The 26231-nt window shown below is 38.1% G+C and overlaps 2 protein-coding genes across 3 annotated transcripts in view; both read right to left on the bottom strand.

The window, feature by feature from the left end:
* Nucleotides 1-3199: 3199 nt before the first annotated feature.
* On the bottom strand, nucleotides 3200-13516 carry kcng4b (potassium voltage-gated channel, subfamily G, member 4b). 2 transcript variants are annotated; one of them, XM_082161219.1, is made up of 3 exons: nucleotides 13011-13516; nucleotides 8963-9764; nucleotides 3200-6885 (listed from the first exon to the last, which is right to left on the bottom strand). In XM_082161219.1, exons 2-3 carry the CDS (start codon nucleotides 9701-9703, stop codon nucleotides 6100-6102), a joined length of 1527 nt encoding a protein of 508 aa, XP_082017345.1. In that variant the 5' UTR covers nucleotides 9704-9764; nucleotides 13011-13516; the 3' UTR covers nucleotides 3200-6099. The 2 variants fall into 2 exon arrangements, with proteins under 2 accessions (XP_082017345.1, XP_082017346.1); XM_082161220.1 differs by lacking the exon at nucleotides 13011-13516 and having other exon boundaries at nucleotides 8963-10346.
* Nucleotides 13517-17994: 4478 nt separating this feature from the next.
* Nucleotides 17995-26231, bottom strand: part of dpep1 (dipeptidase 1) — a 12595-nt gene continuing 4358 nt past the window's right edge. Inside the window, exons 4-10 of the mRNA XM_082161014.1 lie at nucleotides 25837-25987; nucleotides 22963-23032; nucleotides 21966-22142; nucleotides 19469-19553; nucleotides 18845-18920; nucleotides 18499-18634; nucleotides 17995-18402 (exon numbers count right to left, since the gene is read on the bottom strand). Of these exons, the coding sequence (XP_082017140.1) occupies nucleotides 18232-18402; nucleotides 18499-18634; nucleotides 18845-18920; nucleotides 19469-19553; nucleotides 21966-22142; nucleotides 22963-23032; nucleotides 25837-25987 (866 nt within the window). The 3' untranslated portion in view covers nucleotides 17995-18231. The remainder of the gene's footprint in view (nucleotides 18403-18498; nucleotides 18635-18844; nucleotides 18921-19468; nucleotides 19554-21965; nucleotides 22143-22962; nucleotides 23033-25836; nucleotides 25988-26231) is intronic.

Raw genomic sequence — 26231 nt, 5'->3', positions numbered from 1 at the left:
TCAAAACTCTATGTCGGGGCTTTTGTATTCCTTTGTAGGCTAAATGTTACACATTTTGGCGTAGCCCTACTCAATTTTCATTATTTTATCAATATTGCAAAGTCATCAAAACTAACTAAATATTTTGTGACCAAAAATGTGAAAAATAGGCCTACATCTAGCCTAAATGATCGTTCATGACATTCTTTTAACTATAAGCCACCCAATTTGTCTAGATCTGTATTATTTCCTTTGTATAATGTGCTTAAATATTGCTGCACAGTCGTGTGATTTAGTCTGCTTGATTAACATTATTACAATGTATTCCTAACTCTGATATGTAGCCTATATATAAGGTCCTCGAATGTGTTCGAATATTTCACCAGCATCAGCCTTTTCACAGTTTCTATCACTCCGCTTGTCTGTGTTTGCACAACTTGCATCATTAGGCCAGTAATGGTGACAAGTGACTGTCTTTATGAGTGAACAATTGAAATTTAATTGAACTGATTTAATAGTGCCAAAATCATTGATTAACTCAAGAAAGAAACAAGTTGCTGAAACCAATCTTTAATGCTAAAAAGTTTACATCTATGCAAAATAATCCTTGAAAGATTTCTCATTTAAGGCCATTCCTGTTTGGAATATGTGGTTGTGTATTGTCAACAATAAGCAGAAACATTCTGCATTTCCATTTTCTAGTGTGGATCATTCATTTCAACATTTATCCTCATTCTCATGTTTAAGAATCTGTTATCTGCTTGACAAATAATTTATGCTACTGCCGACTGACATGCTTTAAAAGCTATTGTTATCAAAAAATGTTGGCCATCAAACACCTTAAAATGTACATATGTAAGTCTGAGAAATAAAATTTTTCTCGGGGGAGCATGCCCCCCAACCCCCCTAACTACCTCACATTTGAATGTGTGTGTCTGTGGTAGTATGGCCTGGTGTGGCCACAGTGCCAGGACTGAATTTTTTAACCAGTCTGCCCCCCCTGCATATAGGCCTACAATATACATTATTCTCTGTATCGAATCATGTTATCTTGTTACCCACCCTAGCCCCTGACGTTTCGGGCTCAGCCCCTGATGTTTTTAAAACCTAGAAACGCCCCTGGTCACGTTTCCCCATTTCTTCCAATAAAATTCCTTGTCTTCTCTTCATTAGGTGACAGAAACTCGAAGAACTTTAATCATCGCTTCTTCAACTTTCCTCTCGCGTATAACAAGCGAACCTCGCTCAACAAACAACCTCCACCTGCCTCCACCGTCGGTATGACACCAACCCTCCAAACTTATTTTAATCCGAGGCGAGCAAGAAAAACATGGCGTGTCTTGAACTTGCAACCGCTAGATGGAGGAGGAGCACGTACGCACGTACGTGACGTCATACAGGATTATAGTAAAACTATTTGAGTGCACTGACAAAAACAAATAAAAGCATTTGAGTGCTGTATACTTAAAATTTCACTTTTGTTCTAATTACACAGAAAAATAAAGGCGAATGAACTTTTGATTTTTTTTGAGTAATTACAACCCATTTTATTTATCAAAGTTGTACTGTTTGGTTTTACAGTGTAGTATATGGGGCACAGAGTAAGTAAAAACAAATCGCAAGTTAATACCACTAACAAGGCTCAAAATAGCCTCACACTAACACGGTAGCATAATGAGGGTCCCTACATGCAAACCGAAGCATTGAGAGCGATGTAAGTGTACAGACAGTTTAATAAGAAGATACTTTATAAAGACAGTACATTACGCGTTTACAGGCAGCGGGCATCTTGGAAAACAGACTTGATTAATCGAGCCACGAACGCCCTGCTACTTGAGCTGGTCGATAGGAATTATGTTTGTGAAATCTAACGGTGTGTTATACTACGCAGCGGTCTGTTATCAAGAAATAACAGACCGCATTCTAGCTACATTGGAATTCAACCAAGCCAAGTAAAAAATATGCAACGCATCAGAAAAAACAAGGTTAGGAAACAGTAACTGTACGTTCACAACGCCGCCGACTTGAGCTGCAAAGAAGCTCTGGCCGCCCTGTCAAGGAGGACGCTTGTCAAAAAGTACGGGGAAACTTGTTGACGCTTGTTGACAATGACAACGGTTGTTGATAGTGAGTGCGCGCGCGCAGATCTATTGTAACAGTACACAGTGATATTGTGAAAGCCGTGGCAAGAGACAAGCAGCTTCTTTATTACTATACCTTTGTGCTGTCTATTACAACTTATGCTTAAACAGGTGGTTCCTATCATTATCGGATTAATTGCACAGTTTAACCATCATATAGTGAAAGTTTATCATTTGCATGTCAGTTTAACAAGGGCGCGCTTGACAGGGCAGAGAGAGAGAGCCCCGGCCGCGCGCGCGCACTCACTATTAATAATAATATTAGTTATTCTCGTTGTCAGACCGATAGCACTCCTTTCACTGGTTACTTTGTGTGTGAGTCCACATAAATGTTACAACGCTGTCATTAAGTTGAAGTTATCACATTGTAAAGTACAGTCCTCGCTCCAGCCCTGCTCACTCGCTCTGTTTGGTGTCATTACAGTGCTCCTTAGCACTGGGAGCTCCCTCTGCTGTCCATAAGGTGCCTCTGCGCACCAGCCATTTCAAACCCAGCCTCCAGTATATGGGCCACGCCTCCTTATTTGCATACACTCCTCAATCCTCAAATGCCCAATCCTAAATCCCCAAATTCCCAATCCTAAATGATTAAATGCCCAATCCTAAATACCAAATTCCCAATCCTAAATCCTAAATGACCACATGTCCAATCCTAAATACCAAATACCCTATCCTAAATACCAAATGCCCAATCCTAAATACCAAATTCATTTTCAAATTAGACTTTTAGTTTTTGTTTAAGACTTTTAGTTTTAGACTTTTAGTTTTAAATCTGACCCAATAATCCCTCCATACTATATACTAGTGTTATGAGCTAATCTGTTTTTAGAGATAAAACACTTTATATTCGATTTTCATGAAAACGCACCCCAGGGAACGATCGACTCGGTAACCATGTGTTAATTACCCCAAGGTTCATTTTTCACTGGAGTTGTCCTTTAACATTAAATTAAACAGAGGTAAGACTCACCCTGTTTAGGTTGGTCGAGCAACATTTTGCTGTCCTAAACGGAAATTCCCTTTTTGTCTTTACAAACCAGGTACACTTGGATTAGTGCCAAATATTAGCCTGAATGCTAAAATTGCAGTTGGTGTGCCCAATGCTCCACTCAAAACTGGACTCTAGTCTTGTCACTAATCTGACGCAGATTTGCGGGAACATAAATAAATTCAGAGTAAGTCAGAATAAATCCAAATGTAACAATTTATTATGTCAGGTAAATGTATCATGCCAATTATGTAATCAGTTCAAAGATAATAAATACAAAACATCAAATGCTCTGGAATAAAGAGAAAAGATGCAAACCTGACATTAGAAAAATACATAATGCTGAATATCTGAAGACATCCAGCATTATGGGCTGATTTCAACTACAAATCGCCCCAAGTCTCTTGTGGCATTTCTTTATGTACACAGACCAGGGCAGATACTTCTTTCACATGGAAACATGAGCTAACAATGGGAATTTGCATTCAGAGTTTATACCTTTTGAGGGCAGGATGCCATTTGCCCAGAAGACACACCCTCCTCTGTGTGCAAGATATCTCTAAACTCTTAAAAACTTTGTTACCTTTTGGTTTACATCTTTGGGAATGAGACCTCTGTACCTCTCGCACTGAGACATTTCAAATGAGGCCAAACATGTATTGCGTAAGATGCGTTGTATGATAATTGTTCAATTTAAACCATATAGATTTTTGGGTGAATTTCAGGTGATCTCAGCATGAGAGAGAGATGAGATGGGGAAGGGAAAGTAATGTAAATTAATGCAATACTGAGTTGATTGCCCTTAGAGCAAATCTCTTTCTCAAGAGAGAGTTCAAATGTTAATTTCCTTTTTTCTCAGAGACTGGCTCTCTCTTCCAGTTTTTCCAGTTTCTCCAGTCTTACAGGGACTTTTACCTTCAGTAAAAAGGTCCAGAAAAATTACCTCAGGTAATACTAATTCCGTGCGAATAGACCCGCTGGAAACATTTACGTAATTATTCCCTCATTTCCTGTTTAAAAGTAGTTTTCCCTGTTTTTTAAAGCAATCAATTGTATTCTACACTGTGAGACAAAACTCAAGTGTTTTCCACACACCATTCAGTTCAAAAAGAAGATCGAATGCAAACAACCAACCATAAATACCAACAGGTTGAAGGAAACTAAAAGGCTGTAACTTGTGGCCTAAATGAATTATTTGAATCACAATATAAATGTATTAAAAACACACACAAATATACAAATACTTTCATTCACATTTCTGTGTTTAAGGACAAAGGAACACATCAATATGCAAAACTTCAGTATATTGTGAAAGAACCAATTCAGTTTTAATAATACAGATACTTCTTTTATTGATTTATTACACAAATCGCATTCCAACAGATTTAGACTTGGTTTCACAAACAGGGCTTAGATTAAGCCAGGATTAGGCCTTTGTTCAATTAGGATATTTAAGAATCTTTTATACACATGCCTTAGAAAAAAACAAAAACATTACTGGTGTGCATCTTCAGACAAAACAATGGCTTTGACATATTTTAAAGGGAACCTATTATGCCCCTTTTTACAAGATGTTTACAAGTCTCAGGTGTCCCCAGAATGTGTCTGTGAAGTTTCAGCTCAAAATACCTCACATATCATTTATTATTCCATGTTGTAAATTTTTGAGTGATAAGATAAACATGCTGTTCTTGTGCATGTATCTTTAAATGCATATGAGATGCTGCTCCCCGCCCCTCTTTCCAGAAGAGGGCGGAGCCTTTTCAGCTAGTGACCTCCAATACTCTGCCAAAAACTATCAAAACATCTGTTTGGTTTTTATTATCATCTCTATCATGGTCGCGCTCACGTGACATTGCAGTTTACGTAAACAGTTGGTTATGTCTGTGAACGTAAACAGCAAGTATAGAAATCGCATGTGTATATTAAATCTGAGTATTAAAGTGAAAGCAGCGTAATATACAGTACCTATTGCTATATATGCTGTTTAAAGAAGAACAGAAAATAAATCACTGCTCATGATTGAATAACTTTAGTAGCTTTAATAAGAATAATTGTATTACTTGAATGCTGCTTGTTAAATGCTCCGGGGAGGAGATAAACATGGCGGACTGTGTACAGCTCATTCAAGGCGGAGTCTAAGCTAATAGAGCGGAGCCCATCAGCAGTCGTGGGCGGGGCCTGTGCAATGTGATGTCACAAAAGCTACAATCTGCAAATTACTTGTTCTGAGACACTGCTTATGATTTATGGGGATTAAAAAAAAGGAGTGGGTGGATTTTTACCATTATAGAGTGATTGTGAACACACACTGAATTTAGCATAATTCCCTTTAAAGATATGCCAGTGCAAGTTGCTTTCAGTTAAAACAGCTCAAACATGCTTTTTAGTCTGGAACTAGTCTTAAAGGATTATTTCACTTCAGAATTAAAATTTCCTGATAATTTGCTCACCCCCATGTCATCCAAGATGTTCATGTCTTTCTTTCTTCAGTCGAAAAGAAATTAAGGTTTCTGAGGAAAACATTCCAGGATTTTTCACCATATAGTGACTTCAATGGGGTCCAACGGGTTGAAGGTCCAAATCTGAGTTTCAGTGCAGCTTCAAAGTCTCGACACGATCCAGCCGAGGAATAAGAGTCTTATCTAGACAAACCAGCGGACATTTTTAAAAAAAATAAACATTTATATACTTTTTAACCACAAATGCTCGTCTTCAAACCGTTGGACCCCATTGAAGTCACTATATGGAGAAAAATCCTGGAATGTTTTCCTCAAAAACCTTAATTTCTTTTTGACTGAAGAAAGAAAGACATGAACATCTTGGATGATGTGGGGGTGAGTAAATTATCAGGAAATTTTCATTCTGAAATCAAATAATCCTTTAAGCCTCGTCTGTGAAACCGGGGGTTAGAATCACATGAAGAAAATAAGAATACAGAGATATGCACCAATGGATCAGATGTCATTGCAGCATGCAGTAGCAGTTGTGTCATTGCTCATTGGCCGATATAAAAGAGCGTCTTTCCAACAATCTCTGGGCGTCTTCTTTAGCACTGGCATCCAGGATGGCCACTCGCTCTTCTTTATAAATCATTTCACGATCACGTTTCAGCTCGTGATATGAACGAGAAAACACATGGAAGATAGATGTAGCTGGAAAAGCCATTATGAGAATACCACTCAATATGCTGCTAAAGGCCACAACCTGGCCAGGTATACTGTGCGGGACCATGTCACCATAACCGACTGTCGTCATTGATATAATAGCCCACCAATAGGAAGAAGGAATACTGCTAAAGCTGTGAGGGCCGGTGGTTTTTCCCTTAGTGAATTCCTTCTCTGCCAAGTGAACAAGAGGTGAGAATAAAGCCACAGCTACGCAGAGGAAGAGAAGTAGGAGTCCAAACTCTCGAATGCTTCGCTGCATCGTGATTCCCAGCGTTTGAAGACCCAGCGAGTGTCGAGCCAGTCGCATCACATACAGGATCCGCAGGGCACGCATGACCCGCAGAATCAAACCCAGCTTATCTAAATATCCACGACTTGCACCAGCGCTACCATGAAGCTCGGCTTCTTCAGATTCGTCTTCGCTATCCACAACCAGAGAGATGTAGTATGGTAGGATGGCTATGACATCTATGATATTCAGTGGGTTTCGAACAAACTGCAGTTTGCGTTGAGCATGAAGCAAACGCAACAGAAACTCCATGGAGAACCAGGCCACGCACACCGTTTCCACGATGAATATGTTGCGACACTTTTCTGAGCATTCGCCCTAGAAGAGAACAATAAGCAGAAATCAGATGACTGTTCAATTTTAAACATATTACTAAAGCAGACTGCATGGTCTACAAAATGTGTGACGAAATTGTAACAATGTACTTTATTAAAGGAAACATGTAATGAAAGACTGCTCTGATTATGTTGCGCTTACCGATATGCATTTTTACCATTTTTAACACCTAGAATTGTGGAGACCATACATCATTATGCAAAACCAAATGTTTTCAGATACGGAAGCAAAAGTGTTTGAAAGCAGGTGAAAGTACTGAGATAAAATATGTGTTTGACTTTGGCTGGATGTTAATCGATTGGCGAGACCTGTAATCGGGGAGTAGTTACAAACGGAGACGTTCAGTCGAACATTTTTCAGCTTTTATGCTGTTTGCGTGCTTTATCACAGATGAAGTGGATTAGATGCAATATTAGTCAAATATTGGGAGGGAGGGAGGGAGGGAGGGAGGAGGCTCAGGAGGAGGACGAAGAGCAGGTGAAGGGCAGACAGAAGGCAGGAGGGAACAGCGCAGAGCAGACGGTGCATGCGACCAGGGTGGAGACAACGGAGGGAGGAGCCATGGTGGAGGCAGGGCTGACGACTCCAGGGGGGGCGACTGACGGGGTGGAGCAGGTGGGAGAGGAAACCAGGGTGGAGCCGGATAGCCGACGAGCCCAGGCCATCTTCGCCGAGTGCTCGGGTGGTAAGGCGGCTATCTTGGCCGGAGACGAGGTCTTATAGGCAGGTATGACTTGAGGAACAGGCTCAGGCTAGTCAGGCATGACGTGAAGGAGCTCAGGCATGACGTGAGGAAGCTCCGGAAGGGTGGTCTCGGCAGGACGAGACTCTCAACAGGTGGTCTCGGCGGGACGTGTGGCGATGAAGGCTGGTGACGGTGGTTGAGCAGTGATGTCAGAGTCAGCCTCACCCACAGTGAAGGCTGAACCGCTCAACCACAGCACATGACCCAGGTATAGTTCAGATGTACCCAGGATCAATGATGCTGGAGCTTGCTGGTGTAGATGATCATCCGTGCCAGAAGACAGTTTTTAGGGTGTCATCTGCCCAGCTTGCCCCATGAGAAAGCTCCAGGAATTCGGCAACATATTCCTCGATCTGGCGGCCCTCCTGGAAGCAGGTCACCAGTCGAGTGACGGAATCAGAAGGGGTGAGGAGAACGTCCATTATGTTTTCTCTTTTTTGGTTCAGTATTCTGTAACACTCAAAATTTACTGAAGACGATATCAAGGTTTATTAAACAAGAACTTATCATTAGATCATTAGTGTCCATGGTGATTGATGATGTGCAGGTGATAGGTGATCGGTGATTAACTGGTGATCGTGACACCTATAGTATTTAAACACCAATACGGTGGGTCTATATTTTTTTATTTTGATAAACATGACACCATATAATATTAGGGTTACATAAAAAAAGAGCTGTGCTTTCCATTCTATGACAGTTGAGCTAAGAAAATAAAGATGTCGGAAAGTTGTGGTCGGTGGTGTGTGTGTGTAAATGTATGTTTTTGACCCATGTTCTCCACTTTTGATGTTACTTCTAGAGAGAAATTACTATTACAGTAGTTAAATATTCACTTAGTTATCACCAAAGTATTACCACCAGTATCAATATTTCTGTGTTACAGTAATTCAAATTATCTCAGAAGAACTGGGATAAAAGTTTATAGTTCGGATATAAAAACTGATTGAAAATTGAGTAAATCACCTTTTGAAAGTAACAATTTAGTAAAAAAAAAAAAGTAACATGCATTTTTTTATTTTGATCAATTACATCGTTACACCAGTAGGTGGCGACAAGTGACTGTTAAAAAATGTATTGGTCATTGAATCATTCATTCAAGAGATTCGTTCAAAAACGCTGATTCATCCAGTAATGAAACAATTGAAGTGTTTATGAGTGAGTCATTGAATTATTCATTCAACCCAATTTTAAATAAATCAATACCCGTTCTTGTCTTAGGACAACTTTGATGAACTTTTTTGATCCACTTCAAATGTTGACTACTGTAGATAAAACACAATGGATATAAAAAGAGGGATGTCATGCACTAACCCTGTCATCGTGATCAGGAATGGTGCTGATACACAAGCTGATAACGGTCACTGCAATCATGACAATGGAGAAGCATGCAAAGATCTTCCCAGGCCAGCCAGAATGAGGGTTTTCCACTATCTCCTGCAACCGGTTCATGAGCCCGACGTAGCCCGTCTCTCGAGCTACAGGCCTCTGAAGAGCGAGTCTCCTCTGCCTCCTCTCGTCCTCCTTCTTCTTCTTCTCTCCCACTTCTTCCACAGAGGACAACATCTTGCGTCGGCAGCAGCGCTCCATGTGAACCGGGTCGATGCCCCAATAGGTGAGTTCATCAGATAGTGACACGGCGCACACCTGTCGAAGAAGCCTCAGTTTCCCCGCAGCGAGGAAGTTAAAGATGATCCTGAAGGCCACCGAGCTGCGGTCGAAGAAAAACTCTCGCCGGGTCTCGTCGTAGTCGTCACAGAGCTGGGCGATTTCATCCGGGCTCCTGCACTGACGAAGCTGTCCCAAACGAGACAACGGGAACTCGTCCAGCGTGCTCCAGGGAAACGTGTAGCGATCCCCTCCCACGTTGATGAGCGCTAGTCTGCTGTGGTCCACGTCTCTCGAGATGCCGTGGAGTCGCTGGGCTCGTTGGAAATACACACCTTTGATGGTTTCCGTCTCTGGGATTTCTGTGAAAAACAGGTCGAGGCTGCTGTCATCTGTGCTGACTGAGAGATTGCTGAAGTCATGGTTGGCATTGCTGATGATTGGCATGGTGGCATTTGGGCATGGCAGTGATTTTGAAAGTAGTATGTGTAGCTTAAGCACTGGAGCACTGTAAACAAAAAGAGTTTTATTTTATTGCAACACTAGCATCAACAATATCAACATGCAGGACGAATTGTTTCAATACAAATGAATATTCGTGGTGATGTGAATAGGTCTAAACTGACTTATATTAATTAGAATTTTAAAGGGTTAGTTCACCCAAAAATGAATTCTGTCAACATTTGCACACAATCATGTCATTCCAAACACATACAATTGGTTCGAAACACAAATTAAGATATTTTTAATGAAATCTGAGAGGTTTCTGTCCCTTCATTGAAAGGTAACCAAAACTAAAAAGATCCAAAAAGGTTATAAAGGTTGTCTTAAAACGAAACCTTCAAGTGATTTATTAAGTCTTTAGTCTTGTGAAGAGATACCATCGCTTTATATGATGAACCGCTTTAATTTACCCTACATCTAAACACTAATCGACACACATTCACAGACATCAGTGTTCTGAAATGAGGCTGCAAAGTCTTCAGGTTTAATAAATCAAATGTAAATTCATGTCCCAATTAAACATTTTCCTGCTTAAATAAACATAAACACAATTATATTTTTTGTATATTTTTTTGTATTGTTCTATTTATTAAAACCAAGTATAAATCTCATCAAATTAGTGTTTTTATTCCAAAATAATAACTGAAGGCAGTAACAATTTAAACAATATATTTTATTTGTGATCTGATGTTCAGCTGTTCCTTTTAACTTATTTTCAGTAGTCATAAAGCTTGTAAAAACTGGTCACATACACAAAGATGTAACTTTAATTTCACCAAGCTGATTTTTCATTTTTTTTAAACCCAGATTCATCATATTTTCAGACCATTTCAAGTTTGATTTTGATGCAGCAGTGACATAAGGCTGAGTCTTCCCATTGACGCCTCGGAACGCACACGAAAAACAATAGGCGGGATTTATCCCACGAACCAATCATATCCAGTTTATCCAATCACTGCGCGATGGAGCAGGGCTGGACTGGGACAAAAAATCGGCTCGGGCATTTTGGCCCAGACTGGCCCACTATATGATCATAAACACCACCCATCTTTGCACGCCCTTAAAAATATGCATACCATCTCCTATTCCTTAAAACCACTAATGCCAGGTAATGAGTGAGTATAGGAACAAGTGAGAGTTAACAGATGAAATAAGTAAAAAATTGACATTTATTAATACAGTTGAACTATACTCCACAGTGAAGAATCCTAAAACAAGCAATAAGCTGCATTGGCATAGCAATACCAGTATTTCTTACAGGATTTTTGGTAAAACTGTGGTGGGTGGACCTCTGTCCTTCTAGGGGGGTCCAATTCATCAATCTGGTGCACTTTGAGAGTTCAAAATTAAAAGCTCCAACCCATATTCAGTGTGCAAATTAAACAAAGAAAAATTCAAACCTTGTTTAGTAACAGTGTTTATTTACATTACACTACATAATAATAGTTATAATATTAATCCTATGACAGTAATAGCCATATTTTGTAAAACAAATGCACTAAAAAATAAAGGAAACTTAATTAGTTTTGGACCAATTTCTATACTTGAAAGAGATAAGCACATGATCTTTTATTTTGACGCAAACTGCATCAAGCTTTTATTTTGGCGGAAAACATGGTTTACAAACGCCTCTCATTAAATTTCGGTAATCGTCAACTATGCAGATGTGGAAATAATCTGTAACTGGGTTATGGGTTCCTACACTCATGACATAGCCTAAGTGTTTTGAAAGTAGTTCTGCTTACCGCAGGCTCTACATCTCTCTCCTGATCCTCCTCACTATCATCATCATCACAGGAGCTGATGAAGGGCAGAAAACATATATTTTGACACAGTTTACAGTGTCTGCTTTAAGGGCCTGTTTCTATTTTTTCACACTATTTCTCTGCACAATCCTTGCGTTTCTTCTCCATCTCGCTGACTATTTTGACAGATACACACTGACACTGCTGCACGCTCGCTCACTCGTTTAAAGTTGTGATTGGGCCAGCCCAGTGTCAATCAAGAAAATAACCAATGGGCCGCTGATCTACATGTTTCATGGGCCGGTCTGTCAGAAAAAAAAAACTAACGCTGACTTTTTTTGACCAATGCATTACACCGGCACAAACCCAGCGCCGCCAATTAAGCAAAACAAAACAAAACGAATGGGCCGCCGATGTACACATTTTATGGGCCGTTAAAAAATAAAAGAAAAATAAATAAATAAAAAGTATGTATGAGTATGAGATGTATCGGCCCAAAAAGCACGTCGGCCCACCAGGAAAGTGCCCGGTATGACCGATGGCCAGTCCAGCCCTGCGATGGAGGCATTGCCTCCTGTCACGTGACTCTCCCCCATTCATTCTCAATTACCCCCCTCTAAACCCACCGCACCCAGAGGGGTACCTTTAACAACAACTTGCTGCTGTAACTTTACCTGCTGGTGTCACTTTAGAGAAAAAAAACAGCGATTTATACACTTTTTAATGCCACATTTTAAAATATTTGCATTGTTTTACCTTTGTAATATGGATTATTTTCTCATCCTATTCTTTTAGGAGGTACTGCCTCCCCTTGCCTCCTTAGAGGAAACGCCATTTGGTAACTGAAGCTCGTTCATGACTCACATTCTAGAACAAACCTGGTTGGTTTTAGTGCACTCACTAGCTGCTGTTTACAGTGTGTGATGTGCTCTATGTATGTGTGTTTATATGTGAATAAAAGCCTAAATTATATTTGTTCATCATTTAAATCAAACATATCTCTTCACAAGACTTGGATTAAACCGCTCGATTTATACAGATTCGTTTAACAATGCATTAGGCTATAACCTTTTTGGATATTTGCAGCTTTGGTTTCCTGGACAGAAACCTCTCAGGTTTCATAAAAAAATAGCGTAATTTGTGTTTCAAAGATTCTTACGGGTTTGGAACGAGGCGATGATGAATTAATGATGACAGAATTGTTTTTTTTAATTATCCTTCTTTTTCTTTTCTTTTTCTTTTATTACAATGTGCATGGCACTTACTAAGATACAGCCTCATCAACATATCATATCATATATCAAACTTTATTACAGACTCAAAGTCCAATTTAAAAAAAAAAAAGAAAAAAGACATTGAACAACATACAACCCATACAATCCATCACAACCCATACAAACTACAGCACATTCACTACAGCAATAAATAACTTTTATGCTACCACAGTGTTGATCTGTCTGCCAATGCAAACCATTTGATGATAGGCTATAAAAACAAAAACTTACCTGCTTTGAATAAAATGTTAAGGGTTCAGTCATCCTAAAAGATTTACTCATCATCTGTCACAATATTATTCACATATGTTATCATCATCTAGGAAAGTGAATAATCCAAGTTTAAAAAGTCGACAGGATGAAGTTGCTCGTCCCATTTTAGTAAGTTTGCTGCAGTATGAGCTCTTCATGCGTCTGTCTGGTCAGATGGACAGGAATAATCTGTCTGTCTCATAAACATTAAATATATAAAACCTATTATCTAACACCGCTGTCCTCCGAAGGCCCGCTGTTGTTTATCCCTCTGCTTTCCCCATATTAAACACCAGTGCGCGCGCACGCGAACGCGTTCTTTCTTCACAACACATAGTAAAAAAACATGCGTAAAAGGTTTCATTTGTGTAAACATTTAATATGGCGCCATTAAATACTAATTCACTTGCTGGATTACTACATCATAATACATCCTGAAATTTAATCCGAAATATTACTTTGCAGAAAAATTATTATTAATAACTTAAGTTATTGAACAGTGTATTTTTTATACCATCAATAAAAGGGGCGTTCTTAGGCACAACATGATGCAAAATATCTAAAACATGCATGAAACCATAATGTAAGAGCTTATATGATTTATTGCTTTAGTGAAAATATGTAGATTGTGACTCTGCAGCTCTTGATCCACAGATTAATGAATATCAGGGCTTAACTGTAATCTCCTGTAGACAGATGATGCTGAGCATGCTGGGACAGCTGAACGAGGGACGACCCACAGCTTGCTATCAGGGGAGATTTGGTGAACAGTTGGTGTTTAGAAGATGTCTTTACTCTTCTGTAATCAAGTTTGTTTGTCATGTTCTACCTGTTCTTAAACCAGAAGCTCTCAGGTTACGTGTAATTAGATGAACAGGGAGAAACAGGAGAACCTTATTAAGTGCTTTGGCATCAGGGATACCTTACATTCAGCATTGTGTTCTTGCTTTCCTGGTCCTTTCTGAAATACAAAAAATAAAAAAACTCATGTTTATTCACATGATTCACAGTTGGTGAAGAAAACATATGGTTGTGTAAAGCTCTGTCTTGGGTGTTATTAATGTGTTCCTGGTTGCAAAGATGTTCTTGATGATTGACATATAGGGCATTGTTAAGCTGTTCATGGGTGGTTGTTGTTTACTGGTCCAGTGTGCTTAATTTGTAAGTACTTTAGCACTTAAAAGTATATATTTTTTTAACTACATGCAAATATTATAATAATAATGAGATAACAATTTACTAATTGCATTTAATATAAATTCAAACTATGATACATTTTCATTCACTTGCAAATAACATACGTTTAAAATGCACACAAAAAAATCAGTTGTTTTAAAGTATGTATTATTTCCATTATAAGTACTCTTTGTAAAAGTGCACTTTTCCACAAGGGTTCCCTCCTGTGATTATAGTATTTGTGTGTGTTTCATCATCTGCCAGATGTAATAACAGCTGTCTCCTCAACAAGCTGCATGATCTGAGCTAGGATGTAATTCATGTCTGTAACTTACATATAGTTACTTCAGTAATAGTGATAGTTTCTTTGACAAGCATAAGAAAATGCTAAACCTCTCCCAAACAGCAAGATGGCAGAAGTGTGTAAGTGTAAGCAAATCCCTGTTGAACCCTGATCATCCGGTGTGAGTCCAGTCCAGGATTTCTCACTCTATGGCTCCATATGTATCATGTTTCTGAAGAAGGAAATTTGATTTTGGTGCTACTCTGAAAAGAAATACCTGAAAGAGACACAGCGACTGAAGTTTCCAACAAACCAAAAGACAGAATAAAGGCTTTTGCTGCTTATCATGGGATAATATAATTATTGTATAAACAGGGTGAGAGATGAAATTTCAGATAATTATTAAAAGTGCATTATCTGACTTCAAGAATGGTTGCTACAAGCAACTGGTGACCTACAAATGCAGTGGTTTCCCTTCTCTGCTACTGTTACCTGATCTGACTCGTACAAATGACTTTTGCTGGTGTAACCTAATGAAGTATATTCTGTCAGTACTATTTTTACTTCAATAAAACCAGTTCATTTTGGGTTACCTGACAAAACATTTCTATATAGTGCATGCAGTTCTTATTTTGTAACCTCACTATCTTTAAAATGTATAGCTTATTAATCACGTTTCTGAGTTACAGTGTAATTGTATTAATGGCAGTTGATTTAATAGCTGTTTTTGGTTGATTTTGTTTTAATACAGTAATTGTTTAGGTAAAACTTTATATTTTGAGTTGATTATATCTATGTATGCATGCATATGTTTATTTATTTATTTATTTATAGTTGCAACATTCAATGACACCTATGCACATCTCATCCAATAATTTCTTTGCTGAGGACTATTATGTTTATGTTATTATAATGACTGGAATTTGATAATAGCAGGTAATCAAAATAATAATCAGCTCTGCTACTGTTTACAGAAAGAGTAGAGAGTTGTGTTGTTATGTAAGCAGTGTCTTTAATCTCTCATGATGTTCAACTGTGTGTCCACTAAGTGGAGCTTTTGGCTTGGGATTTTTACAGTCAGTACAAGACTGACACACTCTGGTTGTTGTCAACACACAACAACTACTGCAATATACTGTACATCAGCAGTGTACTACAGTCTTTGAAGTCATTCAATTAATCTGTGTGAGGAGCAGACTGAAATCCAAGTGACCTTTATTAACTGAAAAACTTTACATTCTTGGTCCTGCCTGTATTTAGCTTTTTTCCCTTAAAGGATTCAATGGTGTGTGTCCGGAGTATTAAAGGTAGCCTACACTATGTAATGTTTGGCTCTCTAGCGGTTAAAAAGCTAAATTGTTTTGCTTGTGCTTTGGCTGTGCATGACTGTGCAGATGAATATTATTATCCTCCTTCAGCACCAAATATATCATTTTGTTGAGCGTATATAATGAAAGTTATGAAATAATTGCCTAATAATCTGCGTAATAATCAAGGAACTTTGCTGCCGTACCATGAGTCCAGCAGGCGTAATGAATGATATGACACAGCGCCTGAAAATAGGTCTAATAGGTTAGACAAACTTAGTCCCGGTCACGTTGGAAGTTACCGAGCTGGGGACTATTTTCAGGCGCTGCGTCATATCATTACGCCTGCTGGACTCATGGTACGGCAGCAAAGTTTCTTGATTATTACGCAGGAATGAGAGTATAGTTCCTAGCCATATCAGCCTAGAAAATCGCAACTTTTCATTTTCCGTCGGTCTTAGTACACGATGTAACTACAGAAGAGTCAAGTTTTAAATAGGAAAAATATCGAAACTCTCTGGTCATTTTTTTGAGAGAGATGCTAATTGTCTTGGCCGATTCAATGATCTATGCTAAGCTATGCTAAAAGTGGTACCGCCAGACCCGGAGATCGGCTGAATGGATTCGAAAACGCTAAGACTCAACTGTTTAACTCTGGGGGAGTTGTAAAATGAGCCTATTTCCAAAAAAAGTGGAGTATCCCTTTAACGATCATACAGTGACTGCGAGATAAGATGCAAGTCGCTAAACTAAACAGCTGTTTTTCGACAGAAGTTTTAAATGACCGACAGAAATATTCTGTTTGATCAAAGACAGTGGATACTATAAGCTCAATTTAACAACACAAGCACCCTATTAAATATATTGCCATTATTATTGTATAAATATATTTGTATAACGTTACCTCGAATGTGTTGGGATATTTCCCCAGTATCAGCACTGGGACTTTTCACTGTTTGTATCACTCCACTTGTTTGTGTTTGTGCAACTTGCATCATTAAGCCAGAAGGCGGCGACAAGTGACTGTCTTTATGAGTGAGAAATTGAACCATTGATTAAATTAACAGATTAGTCCAAAAATATTGATTTATTTAGGAAAGAAAAAGTAGCTGAAACTGATATTTGATGCTCATAATAATTGCTCATATGCCTCTGGACACAGATTGATTGCATTGGCGTTTGTTTGAAATGTAACATCTATGTAAATTGCAAAATAATCCTTGAATCATTTCTTATTTAAGGCCATTCCCATTTCGAATATGTGATTGTGTATTGTCAACAATAAGCATAAACATTCTGCATTTCCATTTTTTTGTGTGGATCATTCATTGTGACATTTAAACTGATTCTCATGCTTAAGAATCTGTCATCTGATAAAATACTTAATGCTACTGACCTCTGACATGCTTTTAAAGCTACCGTTGTCCATTTTTTTGGGCCTTCAAAAAACCTTAAAATGCACGTCAAGATCAGGAAAATCAAAATTTTCATTTTTGGGACCTTCTTATTTATAAAACCCTGCGCAGGTGTCGTTGTGATTAAATCAAACATACCATAAAAGAAATTGGAAAGAGATTAAAAAAGAAATTGGTCCTGATTCTCTTAAATCAACATCATTTTCAGGTTTAAAAAGATGTTTACATATTTGCCAAACAAAATTTTTAAACATGTTCAATTTCATACATTTTCCGAGGGTGAAATCCGTTTCCTGCCTGTTAACATTAAAGGTAAAAAATAATAATAAAGTAAGTGAATTGTAAAGTATTTCTCTTTGTCTAAATTACTACTCCCTACCTTACACATTAATACTGGGGAAAAGAGCCCCTTTGGTGTAAAAACACATTCACAAGTCATTTTACGGCGCGATTTTGAATGACGGCCATTCACCGTAAATAAGGGCTCCCCCTCCCTATAAAAGCCAGTTTAACCACTGACTACTACATTTTTAACAAGCATCCAATGTGACTTTGCTGCTACTGATGTCATTGACACCATACGAGTTGCAGTTTGCTTGAGGTTGTCCCAGTTGACTCCAAATGCAAAGTAGCCAGAAAACATTTGTTTAAATACTGATATTTTTCAGTCATTGCATAATTCCCATACTTCTCTTTGTGTTATTTCATAGTTCTGAAGAATTTATTTATATATATATTTTTTTATTTTTTTTTATTTTTTTAAGGAAAATAATTTAGGCCTAACAAAGAACAGGTGTGTCCAAACATTTTACTTTTATTCCTATGTAAGCGTTGACAGAAATCAGTTATTTAGGCTAGGTCATTTCACCTGAAATTTTAAATAATTGCATGCCAAATTTCTTTTTGATTTTTGTCTACATTTCTTAAAAGCACTTATTTTCAACTAAACTCTACAAAATGTGTGTTACAGGCCAACTCTTTATCAAAAGTCCCAAACACAGAGCTACAGAAGGGGTCGATTAGAATAATGTGATAATCAGTGTCAGAACCAAGACAAGTGCATAAAAAGACTGAGTGCATGTTGAACTGGATTTCTCTGAATAGCCATAGTCTGTCCTGCAGGGGTTTTGGACTTCTTTAAGAGGGATGGGTTCATCATCAGCTTTGAGTCCATTCAGACTGTCTCTTACCTAATGAAACACAAGTTACTTTTTTACTTCAGTGAGCAGTAGATTTGGTATTATACTGAGTTTGAGCATTTGAAGCAGATGTGCTCTTGCTCTTACCGCCTCCACCTCACGGAACACTCGTATCAGGTTTCGTCCCAGAGCATCTCTGACCTCGTCATCTGACCAGTTACGTCTGAGCAGTTCAGCCACCAGGTCCGGGTACTTTGACACATCCTCTAGACCTTCTGGCACCCTGTGCAAAAACAATGCATTATTTATTTATGGTTATGCAGTCCTGTTTACTTGTCCATCTGTCTTGTACGATTAACAGCAATTTTCTATTACATGCAATAGCCTACACATGCTTTACAAATGTGAAATGTGCCACAATGCCTTCTACCGTGAAGTTGCATTACAATTAAATTAGAAAGCAGACAGTCTTTTTACTAATCAGCATGCTTACCTTGTCACACCATCATAATCTCCTCCAAATCCAATGATACTAGCGTCAGCCACTTTCTTGATATGGTCAAAGTGATCTGAATTTCACATACAGAAGTGGAGTCACATATTAACGTCTTGCCTCGTTTTCTTAAAGTCCCCCTGTAGTCAATAATTTTATTGCTTAAATCTCATCTTTGATCACCAAAAAATGTCCTTGAAAAAAAAACGTCATCATGCCTTAAAATATCTTGAATGTAACTCGACGCCCTTGCTTCATTTAGTATTCGCGGTTCTATGAATATGCAAATGAGCCCCGCCTCCACTCACTCACTCAGCTCAGAGATCCACTGGTTGACGATCACACGTTGATCTGATTGGTTACAAGGTAGTTTGTGACGTCAGAAACACCAGCGATTTCAAAGCGTGTTTTTGAGACTGTCTTTGGTTCACTGCAGTTTTAAGGAGAAAATACTCAGCAATGCTGTCGACTTATGAATTTACACATGCTTTGTCTTAAAGCGTATTAAAAACACCACATAGACACATAAACTACATTAAAAGCTGGATTTACACCACAGGGAGGACTTTAAGGAGTGCTAAATGAAGGGGTAGCAGACGCTGAGGTTGGTTTAAAGTAACTCACCAGCCACATCTGAGATCTTAGCAGTCTTTTGGCAGGTCACATAATCATTGTAAAAATTAACCATGACGATCCCCTTCTTTTTTTTCTGAAACAGAAACATTTTGGAAAAATATATGACCGTTATATACGACCAAATCACAAACCATATATTTTTTTACATTTTCTGTAAAACGTGTGTGTGTGTGTGTGTGTGTGTGTGTGTGTGTGTGTGTGTGTGTGTGTGTAAGGCCATTTTGAATTTTGAAATGGAATGGTTTACACATTTTTCAGAGACAATAATTTATTAATATTATGTTTTTTTTCGAATTATTACCTTTCATGCAGTGTGTATTACTGAATATAAAATGTCGTAAAAAGTTTTAAAGGTCAAAGTGCACGACAAAAATAAAGTTAGTGTTGCCTTAAACAAAGAATGGATTCTGAACTGCTGAAACCAGTCGTCAGTAATTCCAGTCTCACTTCCTGTTACAAACCTACATAACAATGCAACCAATTTGCATAATGCCAGCCTATGATCTTGATTGGCTGTCCGTGAACAGCGTCTCTTTGCCCCGCCCTCAAACACTGTAGTTGTAGCTGAGACTGGAAGAGTTTGGTTTGTGTTGTTCATGTCGAGAAGACGCTGTTTTCTGCATCAAAAACACTTTGATGCACTTCAAAAGTATGAGGACTCAGGCTAGACTTGATACGGTAAAACAGATGCTGTTCGTATCACTGTGTATCACGTGCTGAAGAAAATCCGGAGCTGAAATTCAGATATGGTAATGGGTGTAATATAGCTGTATATTAATAATAAGTCAAACGGTGTGATGTTAAACAACATACGATCCATTGAACGCACTGTACTTCTTTCCCTCACAGCCTCTTTTTCATTCCTGTCAAAAATGTAATATGGTGGTACACTGACTAATGTATATGGCCGAATCACAGCAGTGCTGATATTAAATACAACAATAGATTTACACATGCGGTGTTGCTTAACCCTTGTGTGGTGTTCATATTTTTGTTACTCAGCCAGTGTTCGTGGGTCTGATGGACCCGCTGCATTTGGGGGTTTTAATTCAACACCATCAAAAATGTTATGTTAAAATACTCAACAGATGTTTACTTCATCCCAATTACAAGCAATATAAACAGCATAAATGGTTAATATTTTCTCTTTACCTTTGTTAGATCACATTCAAGAATTGCAACCGTGTGGGAATGGCAGGAGTAGAAACACAAAACTCACTCTTGCACTCTTTCACACTTACACACAATCTCTCTCTCACACACGCACACACACCCACACTCATGCACACACATACTGTCACAGTGTCTGGGTTGTGTTCCCTGGGTCACCACTAGATGTCCTCCTTCCCCGGTGTCACTTGCATCATGAACTACATTTCCCATCATCCTGTCTGGCTACCACTGATCATTGCACTCAGGTGTTCCCCATCATCATTGCACTCAGCTATTTCCCCTCACCTTGTTAGTGTCTGTGTATATATATCCTGTTTGTGTCAGTGTTTGTCACTGAGTCCTTGTAACATTTCACACCACTTCTGATGTTTGTTTCTGCCTGGTTCCGGTTTTGTTCTTGTTTATGGATTTTGACCTTTTGCCTGGACTGGTTTTGTGAGTACGGATTACCCCAATAAATACTGCAAATTGGATCTCTCTTGTTTCCTGTGTGTGTGAATCGTGACACATACACACACACACACACACACACACACACATACATACACACACACTCACTTGGATATGTGGTGTACGGTCACTCTCCATAGGCATAATGATTTTTCTAATGTACAAACTGTATAATCTATCCCCCTACACTAACCCTACCCCTAAACCTACCAATCACAGAAAACTTTTGGCATTTTTTTGAATTTCAAAAAACACCATTTAGTATGTTTTAGTATGAGGACACAGATGTCATCATAAACCATGTTTACGTTGTAATACCCATGTCATTATACACATTTGTGTCCTCATAAACCATATACAAGAACACACACACTAACAGCAGGCCCTGACAGGAGGAGGACAGAGTAAAGGTACACAGGACCTACAATTTCCACACTTTTATTAGCCCCGGGTCCAGTGGACCTGAACATCCTGTGTGTAATATAAATGTGTAGGGGGGGGGGGTGTACAGTGTGTTTTCATTGAAAATGTGTTCTGATATATATTCCTCACAGAAAATGAGCCAAGGCCAATGAGTCTCAGTTTGAAAAAATAATTAATTGTATCATTTTTCTTTTGACAAAAAATGAAAACGGGTCCAACAGACCCCAAACACCATACAAGGGTTAATTAAATCATCTGATCGAAATGAATCTTTATTTTCGTATTCTCTTTGAAGTCTGTCCTGCCGTTATCTTTTATAACATCTTTTTATATCAGTAATATATCAATTTATTTTTTTATGAGTATGATAGTGTAAGGGCCTCATTGTCTTTTAGGGCAATAAACTCTGTTATGTAACAGCCTGAGGTTGTAAACCCACCACTTCCCGAAGCACGTCATCAGGAACATTTCTCTTGTGTTTGCAGATGCTGTAGGCAGAAGAGTGGCTGAAGATAACAGGAGCTTTGGAGATCTCCAGAACCTGCTTCATCACCGCCTCGGACACATGAGCCAGGTCGATCAGCATCCCAATGCGGTTCATTTCCCAGATCACTCGCTGAAAGGGTCAATCAAATCAAAACGAGTCAAGCTTTCTCTAAAAGAGGACAGCAAATCATGGTGGCCTATTTTAACCTCCACCATGTACAAAAACAGCTGAAATTCAGATATGGTAATGAGCGTTTCGTTTCCGTCGCGCACTGTAAGCGGTAGACCAATCACAACAGACTGAGCCATCTGACCAATCAGAGCAGAGTAGACCAATCACAACAGACTGAGCCATCTGACCAATCAGAGCAGAGTAGACCAATCACAACAGACTGAGCCATCTGACCAATCAGAGCAGAGTAGACCAATCACAACAGACTGAGCCATCTGACCAATCAGAGAAGAGTAAATCTCCTCGTCAGCCTCTGTAGTCCCATTTAGCCACTTGTTAGCAAACGCCTTTTCAAAACAGCTTGAAAAAATCACGAGTGGGGGAATATTGATGTATTTTATGTTTTAGAATAAAACGTGAAAGTGTCTTGAGCTTGTGTTCACCACAGACCTTATTTATCAGCCATTTAACCAAAACCCCATTCAAGAAACCCATTGACTTTGGGACTTTGGCCTACAAAGTGATGTCATACCTGCACCACTCTATTAGGGATGCTTTAAAAGTATAAACTGGCAGTGACAAATTAGAGATTTTTTATTTATTTTTAAGTTGGTCCAAAATAAAAAAATTCCAAAACCTTTATTAAAATAAAATGTTTCGGTTAAAAATGACCAAAGAGCACCAGTATAAACTGGCTGTAACAATTTAGAGTCATTTTTTTTTGGTCCAAAGTATAATTTTTCAGTGTACAAATCTGACATTTGTTAGTGTGTCTAACCTTGCCGAACTCAGATAAACCATTGTGCTGTACAGGCTCAGATCCAGTGTCCACCAGCCAGTTGTCTGCCCTAGAGGGAAGTGAGACCAAACCATAGTAAAGGAAACAAGTCTTCAGTTGAAAGCAGATGTGCACACGTGCACTAATGTGGCTTTCTTTGGAAACCGGATGTAGCTTTAATTACAACCCACACTTTTTTCCTAAAAGAATTATGTGAACTATATGCAGATGCTAGTAACAGTTGAAGAACAAGCCTGGAATTTCCCATGAATTTCACACACACAACGGGGTGTGTTACATAAAAGGAAGCTGCTCTGGCACATTTTTTGGTTTAGTTGTGCTTCATTCCAAACTAATGAAATCATTGCTAAATTGACAGGACCAACTAGTATGTACATTTCTGAAGTGAATGCATGGATTCATCTCAGGTTATCTTTTTATATCAAGTGCATAAAGGATTAGTTCATCCAAAAAATTAAAATACCTATGATTTAGTCATTATAGGTGTATATGACTTTCTTCTTTCAGACGAATACAATCGGAGTTATATTAAAAAATGTCCTGGCTCTTCCACGCTTTATAATGGCAGTGAATGGTCGATTCTGTTCTGAAGTCCATAAAAGTGCATCTATCCATCATAAAAGCACATCTATCCATGATAAAAGTGCATCTATCCATCATAAAAGTGCATCTATCCATGATAAAAGTGCATCTATCCATCATAAAAGTGCATCTATCCATCATAAAAGAACATCTATCCATGATAAAAGTGCATCTATCCATCATAAAAGTGCATCTATCCATCATAAAAGTGCATCTATCCATCATAAAAGTGCATCTATCCACGATAAAAGTGCATCTATCCATGATAAAAGTGCATCTATCCATCATAAAAGTGGATCTATCCAACATTAAAGTGCATCTATCCATCATAAAAGTGCATCTATCCAACATTAAAGTGCATCTATCCATCATAAAAGTGCATCTATCCATCATAAAAGTGCATCTATCCACGATAAAAGTGCATCTATCCATGATAAAAGTGCATCTATCCATCATAAAAGTGGATCTATCCAACATTAAAGTGCATCTATCCATCATAAAAGTGCATCTATCCAACATTAAAGTGCATCTATCCATCATAAAAGTGCATCTATCCATCATAAAAGTGCATCTATCCACGATAAAAGTGCATCTATCCATGATAAAAGTGCATCTATCCATCATAAAAGTGCATCTATCCATCATAAAAGTGCATCTATCCACGATAAAAGTGCATCTATCCATGATAAAAGTGCATCTATCCATCATAAAAGTGCATATATCCGACATTAAAGTGCATCTATCCATCATAAAAGTGCATCTATCCATCATAAAAGTGCATCTATCCACGATAAAAGTGCATCTATCCATGATAAAAGTGCATCTATCCATCATAAAAGTGCATCTATCCATCATAAAAGTGCATCTATCCAACATTAAAGTGCATCTATCCATCATAAAAGTGCATCTATCCATCATAAAAGTGCATCTATCCATCATAAAAGTGCATCTATCCACGATAAAAGTGCATCTATCCATGATAAAAGTGCATCTATCCATGATAAAAGTGCATCTATCCATCATAAAAGTGGATCTATCCAACATTAAAGTGCATCTATCCATCATAAAAGTGCATCTATCCAACATTAAAGTGCATCTATCCATCATAAAAGTGCATCTATCCATCATAAAAGTGCATCTATCCACGATAAAAGTGCATCTATCCATGATAAAAGTGCATCTATCCATCATAAAAGTGCATCTATCCATCATAAAAGTGCATCTATCCATCATAAAAGTGCATCTATCCACGATAAAAGTGCATCTATCCATGATAAAAGTGCATCTATCCATCATAAAAGTGCATATATCCGACATTAAAGTGCATCTATCCGACATTAAAGTGCATCTATCCATCATAAAAGTGCATCTATCCATCATAAAAGTGCATCTATCCACGATAAAAGTGCATCTATCCATGATAAAAGTGCATCTATCCATCATAAAAGTGCATCTATCCATCATAAAAGTGCATCTATCCATCATAAAAGTGCATCTATCCACGATAAAAGTGCATCTATCCATCATAAAAGTGCATTTATCCAACATTAAAGTGCATCTATCCATCATAAAAGTGCATCTATCCATCATTAAAGTGCATCTAACCATCATAAAAAGTGTATCTATCCATCATAAAAGTGCATCTATCCACGATAAAAGTGCATCTAACCATCATAAAAGTGCATCTATCCACGATAAAAGTGCATCTATCCAACATTAAAGCGCATCTATCCATCATTAAAGTGCATCTATCCATCATTAAAGTGCATCTATCCATCATAAAAGTGCATCTATCCATCATAATAAAAGTGTATCTATCCATCATAAAAGTGCATCTATCCATCATTAAAGTGCATCTATCCATCATAAAAGTGTATCTATCCATCATAAAAGTGCATCTATCCATCATTAAAGTGCATCTATCCATCATAAAAGTGTATCTATCCATCATAAAAGTGTATCTATCTATCCATCATTAAAGTGCATCTATCCATCATAAAAGTGTATCTATCCATCATAAAAGTGCATCTATCCATCATAAAAGTGCATCTATCCATCATAAAAGTGCATCTATCCATCATTAAAGTGCATCTATCCATCATTAAAGTGCATGCATTATAAAGCTTGGAAGAGCCAGGACATTTTTTTATATAACTCTGATTGTATTCGTCTGAAAGAAGAATGTCATATACACCTAGGATGGGTAATTAAAATGTTTGGGTGAACTATCCTTTAAGTGAGGTAAATACTGACCTGAGAATATCCACTCACCAGGGTGTGTTGCAGCTGTGTGTGAGCGTGAGATACCGGACGCCCAGCTGGTACATGGTGCGCAGGGTCCCTAAACTGCTGTCGATCGAATGTCCTCCTTCCACTCCAATCAAACTGGCTGTTTTGTTTTGCTGAAAGGCTTCCATTATATCTATAACAACAATTTAGTTTTAGCTTAGATTAGTTTATAGTTATTAGAAACTATAAACCGTAATTAATACTAGGGCTGTGCAGCGATTAATCACATCCAAAATTAAAGTTTGTGTTTCTGTTTACATAATATATGTGTGTAATTATTTTGTACATATAAATACACACACATTTATCTATATATTTAAGAACAATTTGTTATTTATACATATTTATTTTATATTTAAATATAATATAAATACAGT

Source organism: Leuciscus leuciscus (genome assembly GCF_965113295.1).
Source record: "Leuciscus leuciscus genome assembly, chromosome: 2".
Lineage (NCBI taxonomy): Eukaryota > Metazoa > Chordata > Actinopteri > Cypriniformes > Leuciscidae > Leuciscus > Leuciscus leuciscus.
This window is presented reverse-complemented; position numbering and strand designations above follow the sequence as displayed.

Coding starts and splice junctions, on each gene's coding strand:
- kcng4b (XM_082161219.1), bottom strand. CDS start 9,703: ATGCCAATCATCAGCAATGCCAACCATGACTTCAGCAATCTCTCAGTC. Junction 6,886..8,962: donor TTCCTGATCACGATGACAGG/GTTAGTGCATGA, acceptor GTTCTCTTCTAG/GGCGAATGCTCAGAAAAGTG.